Source organism: Otolemur garnettii, unplaced genomic scaffold (assembly GCF_000181295.1).
Source record: "Otolemur garnettii isolate 467f Iridium unplaced genomic scaffold, OtoGar3 scaffold00144, whole genome shotgun sequence".
Taxonomy (NCBI): Eukaryota; Metazoa; Chordata; class Mammalia; order Primates; family Galagidae; genus Otolemur; species Otolemur garnettii.
This window is the reverse complement of record NW_003852539.1, coordinates 702,345-711,843: the sequence shown is the minus strand read 5'-3', so window position 1 is coordinate 711,843 and position 9,499 is coordinate 702,345. Positions and strand designations below refer to the sequence as shown.

At 41.9% G+C, this 9,499-nt stretch overlaps 1 protein-coding gene across 1 annotated transcript in view; it reads left to right on the top strand.

Annotated features, from left to right (window-relative positions):
- RIMKLA (ribosomal modification protein rimK like family member A) overlaps nucleotides 1-9,499 on the top strand; it is a 39,065-nt gene that overhangs the window by 15,449 nt on the left and 14,117 nt on the right. Inside the window, exon 2 of the mRNA XM_003798962.2 lies at nucleotides 3,853-4,083. Within this exon, the coding sequence (XP_003799010.1) occupies nucleotides 3,853-4,083 (231 nt within the window). The remainder of the gene's footprint in view (nucleotides 1-3,852; nucleotides 4,084-9,499) is intronic.

The following is a 9,499-nucleotide window of genomic DNA, read 5'->3' as shown; positions in this document are numbered from 1 at the left end:
ATTTAGAACTCTACTTTCTAATAATCATTTGCGCATTTCTAAGGCTGTTTCTCTTTATTCTGAAGTGCATTTATTTGCTGTTGCATATAAAGATGCAAAAGTTTTGTGGAATTTAACTTAACCCAACATATGAAGTAGAAAAAAACAGACTTAAATTTATCCCAGTTTTCTATGTTATTTTTAATATATTAAAATATTTCCAAATATAAATAGTTCAAAAAGAAATCAGAACACAATTACCCATTGAAAGTAGGTTCTTTTTAATATAAAGAAAATATTGTTGAGTTTCAAAAAGTTGGTTGGCAGTTAGTCACTATACTAACTAGTTTGGGGTTTGTTCTTATTCCTGCTACTATCTTATTGACCTGCTTTGTGACAAAGTGATCATTTTAGCTTAAATTTAAAAAGTAGTTTGAGACTAAACATAGTAAATCTCAAGTCTAACCCAGGAGTCTCGGAGACCCCAGACATCCTAGAAGTATCAGGTGCCTCCTCAAGTTAAGGTGACACCCAAGTGCACTGGGGCACTTAAATCACATGTTATTGGAAGGCTCTCATGGTGGCGGGCTTCCCCTCCATTTCCTGGCAGCCAGGCAGAGTCCTGTCCTCAGTGTCCTGCATCAGCTCCATAGACTGCAGTGTCCATGTTAAAGTTCCTGGCAAAGATGACATATTAAGCTCCACCCTGTGTTAGGTTTATTAGGTTCTTTCCTGAAAGACAGACAACGTTAATAGGGAGGGGGAGCAGAGATTACTTAAATGGTTCAAGGTGTCAGAATTCATAGACAGGTTTGCCAAGGGCCAGCCTTAAACCCAGTTTGTCCTTGATCATGGCCTGTGGAACCGCTGTTCCCATTAATGCCATACTATGAATAGCAGCCTTACATCTACGCTAGTTATGGGAAGGTGACAGCAAAGGCAATCAGAAAATGAAGTTGCATGCAGCAAGAATATCAGAGCTAGCTCAGTGGGCACAGATGCATCCCTGCACTTGTCATGGCCTCTCAGCCCAGGGCTGGGCAGCTAGCTCAGAGTCAGACGCCAGACCTGTCTAGCTGCTTGCCTTTTTGGGCTATACTTTAACCCATGCCATTCTTCATTTATTAAAGGATTCAGTTGGAATGAGCCAGGCCCAAAGATTTACCTTTGGAGAAGAGAGATGGAGTCCTGGTAAGACTTCCTAGGTCTGTGTGAGCCTGCTTGTTAAGGCTAAGCTGTCTCTGTCCCCTTGTGGTTGGTATTTCCAGAAATGACTGAACCCTGCCCATTTAGAAGTTTAACTGTTTGTGGTCTCATGTTGGGATTTGCAGCAGATGTTTTTGCTGCTTCTCATCTCTCTAGGTCACTTTTCTGTTGCAAAGCCATTGTTCTCATCAGGTGGTAAAAATCTCCATAACTTGTCCTACTTTGCTTGGTAGAATGTCTGTGTAATAATAATGCCAGTGCCTTACATATGTATATATAACATTTTATAGTTTTGAAAGTGTTTTGCATATATATTATCTCACTATGTAATGTTGTCCTGGATGTTCTGTATTTACCCACTGTTTCCATTAACTTGAATACTTTTCTTTCTCCTCCTACCACTTTTGAAGATACTTCATAAGCTTTGCTTTCCCCCTTGCATATTATTTTCCCCAAGAACTATAAGTAACAAAAGAATTTTTCAAAGCAGAGTGAAAGCACCTATAAATTGTGCTGTTCTGTGAGAGCAAAGTGAAGATAAACTGGATGCTCTTTATGACTCTTCCCTGAAAATTATGTTCTGGTTCCTTGGGTTCATGCTATCAGTAGAAGTACTGAAAACAATTTATCGTAATGACTGCACCTACCCTTAGCCTGCCTTTTTTTAATCTGTGAAACACTTCCTAGAATAGGGGGAAAGTGCAAATTAGAGCCATATACTAGTTTTGTGGGTATTTTGTTTTTTCTTTTTGTGCCTGGAGCTTTTTTAGTGATTATATTCATCACCTGATAGAGAAACTATAACTTCATTTGCACCTTTTGTTTTCTTGGAATTTGCAGTTATGCAGCATAATATCACTTATGAAATAGAAGGTGCCTTAGATTAAAGCCTAAAAGGTGGTTCTATAAAGTGTGTTTTAAAGGTTTTCTTTAGAGCATTTTATTTATTTATTTATTTTTTGAGACAGAGCCTCAAGCTGTCCCCCTGGGTAGAGTGCTGTGGCATTCAGCTCACAGCAACCTCCAACTCCTGGGCTCAAGCGAGTCTCCTGCCTCCGCCTCCCAAGTAGCTGGGACCACAGGCGCCCACCACAACGCCCGGCTATTTTTTTTTTGGTTGCAGCTGTCATTGTTGTTTGGCGGGTCGGGGCTGGGGATTCGAACCCGCCACCTTAGGTGTACGTGGCTAGCGCCTTAGCCATTTGAGCTATAGGCGCCGAGCCCTTTAGAGCATTTTAGAGAGTACTTTGAGTTTCCTAAGACAGGCCAAGTCGCTCCTTGAACTTACTTCTTATTGCCCTACTCATCCCATTTCCTGTCTCCATCATTCCTCCCCAGATGCTGGGTACATTGTAGATACCTAGGTACCTTTTCAGAGTGGTTCAAGTTATAGGATGTCAGGGCTGAAAGGGACCAAGCAAGTTGCTGCCAGCCTCTCTGATACTTGCATTCCCTCTGTCCCATTCTTGAGTGATCAGTGAGCCTCAGTCCATTATATCCTAAGAGGGTATGAAAGTATCCCTTTTGTTGAGCCCAAATCTATCTCCCTGAAGCTTCTATTCAATTCAAACAATGAATGACCACCATGTACCAGGCACTAGTCTAAGTTTACAGCAGTGAACAGAGAGAAAATAATGGTTTTATGGACAGCTCTTTCTCTTAGAGTCATACAAGACAAAACAAGTAATTCTTTTTCATGCAAGCCGTTCAGAAATTTGAAGACTGCCCATATTCTTCTGAGTCTTCACTTCAAGCTATACTCTCAGTGAACCCAGTGTGATATGGCATCAGGTCTTTTTACTACTGTATATGGATACATTCTAGTTTTGTTTAATATCAAGTTGCTTTTTAGTAGATTGACTTAAGCTTTTTGTTATAAATGTAACATATACATGAAGATATCTTGGAAAAGACAGATAAGTGTAATATATAAAGAGGAAATTACCTATATTCCTATTGCCCACTGTTAAAATGTTAGCATATTTCCTTCTAGCCATTTCCACCTTGTATCTGTTCATATAGTTGAGATCATAATGCATTATTTATAATTTTGTGTCTTGTTTTTTCACTTCACGTTGGCAATTTCTGCCTTTATTATATTGATAGAAATCACTTAAAGGTTTGCATGATGCTCTAGTCAGATAGACTTTTAAAGGATAAATTATAAAAGAATGGAAGGGATTCTTAAAGTGGGCTACACTGTTTTCTTTAAGAGGCCTTCAGCCTCCTAAACCACTATACTTTTCTTTTTTTTGCCAGTTTTTGGCCGGAGCCAGGTTTGAACCCACCACCTCTGGTCTATGGGGCTGGTGCCCTACTCCTTTGAGCCACAGGTGCCGCCCAACCACTATACTTTAAGTAGTGCTAGTCCTAACAGAAGAAAGCATTAGACTACATGTCTTCTGTAAATTCTTCTAACTTGGATTATTCTTGACATGCTGCTTTTTTCCTGTTTATCCCCTTGTGTTTTCTCATAATCATGCTCTGTGCATTCATTTGGAGCACAGGGCTGCCTGTAGATTCTTCTTGTTACACCAGGTTGTCCACATGGTTGTTTCTGAGGCTCCGTTGCTGTTAGGTTCAGTCTTGAGGCGTCTGTTGGAACCAGTTCTGCTGGTGGACTACATGATGGGAAGCACAGCACTCACCTTTGTCCTTGGATTGCAGGCCTCCAGCTGAACCAGAAGGCCCTTACCACCTTCCCAGATGTGGTGCTTGTGCGGGTGCCCACACCATCAGTGCAGTCGGATAGTGACATTACTGTCCTGCGACATCTGGAGAAGCTGGGCTGCCGCTTGGTCAACCGCCCGCAAAGCATCTTAAATTGCATCAACAAATTTTGGACATTCCAAGAGCTGGCTGGACATGGGGTCCCCATGCCAGACACCTTCTCCTATGGTAAGTCTCCTGCAAATACAATTGTAACTTATCTTCCCAAACTACCTGCATCTCTCTCTTTTCTTTCCCCCCAAATCTTCTACTATCTCTTGTCATTCCTCTGTCTGCAACAGACTGAGTCTTTATCCTAGCCATTCTTTCTGTCCAAAATGCCTTTGCTTCTTTCTCTCTATTAAGTATGTTTCAGGTACACACTAGAATGACAGCCACCATACTAGGTGCTGGGATACAGTGGTAAGAGAGTCTTGCCCTCAAGGCATTCCTAATTCATCAAAGGCAGAGGACAACAACTAAACAGGCAATTTCAGTGCACTGTAATAAGAGTCTCCATAAGAGTTAGTGCTGGGCAGTGTAGGAGAATGTGGGAGAGCTCCTAAAGGAGGTTAGATAGTGAGGAAAGCTTCTAAGAGAGATAACAACTAACTAAACTGAACTTATCCAGATAAATAAACAGGGGTGGGAGTGATCTAAGCAGAGAACAGAATATAGAAAGACCTAGAGGTAAGAGCTAACATGACCTGTTGGTGGTATTGTGAGTAATTTATAGAATGTTAAAGGAGAGAGAATTGAGATACAAGGCTAGATAGATAAGGAGGCATATACAGTAGAACCTCTATAAGTCGACCACCCAAGAGACTATAGCACACTAGTCAACATATGGAGGTGGTCGACATAAGAAATGAGGCCTGCTGTACTGATATGTACATGTGGAGCATGTCTAATCTATGAAATTTGGTCAACTAGGGGTAGTCAATGTAGGGAAGTGGAGGTTCTTCTGTATAGCTATGAGGGAGACTGGGGTTAATTCTGAGATTAATAGGAAGTTATGGAAGGGCTTTGATCAAGGAGATGTCCTGATCAAAGGCATAGTTTAGGTGATCACTTTGGCCCCACTGTGGAGAAGGAATCGAACATGGGTAATGTAGAAATGAGATCAGTAGCAGAAGGTGTTTATGTACATAAAATCATCCCAATGAGCAATGATGGTCTACATTAATATGAAGAATGAAAATAGGCGAACAGACACAGGAATTATGAAGGGGATAGCAATAATAACACATGGCTCGGTGCCTGTGGCTCAAGCGGCTAAGGTGCCAGCAACATACACCTGAGCTGGCGGGTTCAAATCCAGCCTGGACCCATCAAACAACAATGTGGCTGCAACCAAAAAAATAGCCAGGCATTGTGGCGGGCGCCTGTGTTCCCAGCTACTTGGGAGGTGGAGGCAGGAGACTCTCTTGAGCCCAGGAGTTGGAGGTTGCTGTGAGCTGTGATGCCATGACACTCTACCCAGGGCAACAGCTTGAGGCTCTATCTCAAAAAACAAAAAAAAAAAAAAAAGAAAAGAAAAGAAATAATAAGACATGATTGGTTGGATATAAGGAGTATGGAGAGAAATCAAGGGTGACCCTGGTTTCTGATTTGAGCAACCAGTTGTGAAAGCAGACATTCCCTGAGACTAGAAACATAGAGGGGAGATGCTAACTGGTGGGTAGGGGTGAGGGGTTGGTTGAGGAGAGATGATTTCACTTTGGGTCATGTTCTCTTTGAGATGTCTGTACAAGTACATCAGTAGGCAGCAGGTGAATGGATCTGGAGCTTCTGAAAGAAGTGCAGTCTAGGGAAGTGGGTTAGGAGACATTCATTATATTAGGTGAAGTCACAGGAAAGGATGGTACACAGGGAGAACAGGTAGAATGGAAAGAGGGCTAAATTATATACTTAAATGGTTAAAATGGTACACTTGATGTTATCTGTATTTTTCTACAATAAAAAAATAAAATAGAGGGAATTCTTTAGATAATGGGTAAAGGAAGAGGAACCTATAAGTAAGTGGGAGCAACTTCAGAGGTGAGAAGAGAAAGGAGAGAGATCACAGAAACTGGTGGAGAGAGTATTCTAAGAAGGATGTTGGAATCAAAAGTATAGTGCAGTTCCAGGAGGACAAGTAATGTAAGTGCTGAGATGTGTGTGTTGGATTTAGCAACAGGGAGTTTAATGAATGCAGCTTTAGTTTAGTGGTAGGGAAAGGAGCCAGATTGTCAGGGGGTGAGGAAATGAATAGAAAGTGAGGAAATGGAAATAGTGGGTTTCTTTAACTCTTACAAGTAATTTGATGGTAGGGATACAAAGTTGTAGGTAAGGGATGATGAAGGGTCAAGGAACAGGGACTCTGTTGAACAAGGGAGAGAACTGAATGTCTGTACATGCTGATGAAATTAGGAAGTGGGAGGTTGAAGGTACCACAGAGAGGGAACACCATGATGGTACAAGATCCCTGAGAAGGTAAGAGAGAAAGGGGTCCAGAGCATAGGGGCAGGCCTTAGATTAGGAGAACCTCTCTGTCTCACTGCATAGTAAGGAAAAGAAAAAAGGATGACTAGAGAGGATGAAGTTTATCAGTGGGAAAATGGGAGTTCCTTTAATTTTTTCTTTTTGAGACAGTTTCATTTTTTCATCCTTGGTAGAGTGCCATGGCATCATAGCTCATAGCAACCTCAAACTCTTGGGTTCAAGTGATCCTCTTGCCTCAGCCTCCCAAGTAGCTGGGTCTACAGGTGCCCGCCATAATGTTGGCTGTTTTTTTTAGAGATAGGGGTCTAACTCTTGCTCAGGCAAGTCTTGAACTTCTGAGCTCAGGCAGTCCACCCAACTCGCCCTCCCAGAGTACTAGGAATACAGGCACCACCATGCCCAGTTGAGAGTTCCCATCTTATAGGGATCTCCTTCATATAGATCCCCCTGCTCATCTATGCTGCCTCCTCATTTTTTAATTATTAGCACTTTTTTGAACAAGAGAGGTCTTGTTAATATTCTAGAGTATTTTGTTTTGCAACATGTACTATGATACCACCTGTAGTAGGCAGAATAATGGTGCCCCCAAAGATGCCCACATCCTGATCTCTGGAACCTTTGAATATGTTTGGTTACATGTCAAAAGGGAATTAAGGTAGCAGATGGAATTAAGGTGCTGATCAAATGGCCTTAAGGTGAGGAGATTATCCTAAATTATCCAAATGGGACCCTTATAATAAGTGTCCTTAAAAGTGGAGAAGAGGGGGCGGTGCCTATGGCTCAGTGAGCAGGGCACCGGCCCCTTATACTGAGGGTGGCAGGTTCGAACCTGGCCCTGGCCAAAACTGCAACCAAAAATAAATAAATAAATAAATACTGGGTGTTGTAGCAGGTGCCTATAGTCCCAGTTACTCATGAGGCTGAGGCAAGATAATTGCCTAAGCCCAAGAGCTGGAGGTTGTTGTGAGCTGTGATGCCATGACACTCTACCAAGCGTGGCAAAGTAAGACTGTTTCTAAAAGAAAAAGTGGAAGAGAGGGCTCAGCACCCGTAGCACAGTTGTTATGGCGCCAGCCACATACACTGAGACTGGTGGGTTCAAACCTGGCCCAGGGCCAGCTAAAACAACAATGACAACTGCAACAACAACAAAAAAATAGCTGGCGTTGTGGCAGGGGCCTGTAATTCCAGCTACTTGGGAGGCTGAGGCAATAGAATCTCTTAAGCCCAAGAGTTTGAAGTTGCTGTGAGCTGTGATGCCATGACACTCTACCCAGGGCAACAAAGTGAGACTCTGTCTCCAAAAAAAAAAAAAAGTGGAAGAGAAGGAAAAGAGAGTCAGAGGGATATGTAACTATGGAAGAAGACCAAAGTGATGAGATGTGAGAAAGACTCTACCTGCCACTACTGGCTTTGAAAATGGGAAGAGACATGAGCTCTGGAAGCTAGAAAAGGCAAGGAAACAGATTTTATGCTAGAGCACTTTGATTTTAGCCTAGTGAGACCCATGTTGGACTTCCAAGTACGGAAATGTAACATGATAGATTCATATTGTTTGAACCACCAAGTTGTTGATAATGTGTTAAAGCAGCAATAGAAAACTAATACAGTACGGTACCTACAAAACTCATCTATCTACCACATTTTTGTGAGATAGGAAGTAAACCCAAAGGACCTTTGAGCAGCTCAAATATGTGTCACAAATCCCACTTGAAACTCGTTCACTGAACCAGTGGGAAAGCTCTTCAGACTCTCATCTGGGACCAAGTTTCCCCTGTGCTGGTAAAATCATCTCACAAGTTGTTTTGTCCTTTCTAAGCCCACAGCAAAGAGAAGCAGGAAGAGATGCTTCTGCTCTATACTGACAACAGTGAGAAATATTAGCTGGCATATGACAGCAAGACAAAGCTTGGTGCCATTAAATAAAGGGCAAATGTAGTTTTTAAAGACTTTATGTTAATAGTGTTCATTAATGTTCATGACATTGACTCAAAGTTATAAAGTAAAGGTTATGTTCAATAGTATACATAAGAAATTAAGGAAGTTTGTAAAAACAGTTTTAAAAGTTTTGTTTTTGAGACTAGATTTCATTCTGTTGGCCAGGGTAGAGTGCAGTGGCATCATCATAGCTCACTACAGTGTTGAACTTCTGACCTTAGCAATTTTCCTGCCTCAGCCTCCTGAGTAGCTGAGAATACAGGTGGATATCACCACACCTGGCTAATTTTTCTTTTTCTTTCTTTTTTTTTTTTGTAGTGACAGGATCTTGCTATTGCTTTGGCTGGGCTTGAGCTCCTGGCCTCAAGCGATTCTCTCACCTCAGCCTCCCAAAGTGCTAGGATTATAGGTGTGGGCCACCACACTTTGGCAATTTTCATGCAAGTTATTATTCATAGTTTTAAAATTAAGGCTTAAAGGGGTTTGTAAGGAAGCCAGTGCAGGCTTTGGAGTCATACCTAAATCCCCAGGCATGGTTTCTTTGAGTGTTGGTTTTTACTTCTGCTTAACAAACTACTAAAATCTAAGCAGCTTACAGTTACACCCATTGATTATCTCACCCTTTCAGTAGGTCAGTAGTCCAGCCATGCAGAGCTGGGTTCTCTGTTTGGGCCTCACAAGACTGAAATCAAGGTGTTGGCTGGGGCTATGGTCTCCTTTGAGATTCGAGGTTATCTTCGAAGCCGTTTGGCATTCAGTTCCTTGCAGTCACAGAACTGAGGTCCCTGCTTCCTTGCTGACCAGCGCCAGGGACCATTCTCAGCTACTAGAGGCTGCACTCTGTGCCCTGCCACATGGACATCTCAAAGCCAACAGAAGAGTTTCTCTGACACTTCAGTCTTTTTTAATGGGCTCACCTGACAATCAGGCCCACCAAGGATCATCTTTCTTTTGATTAATTCAGAGTCAATAGATTAATGACCTAATCACAGGAAAGATATCCCGTCATATTCAATGGTCCCTTTCACACTCAAGAGTTGGAATTATATCACCTTACCTTAAAAGACAAATATAGACTCAGGGTGAAGGGATGGTCTTCTATATTCCAGGCTAATGGAAAGCAGAAAAAAGCAGGTGTTGCAATATTATTCACAGATATAATAGGTTTTAAACCAACAAAAGT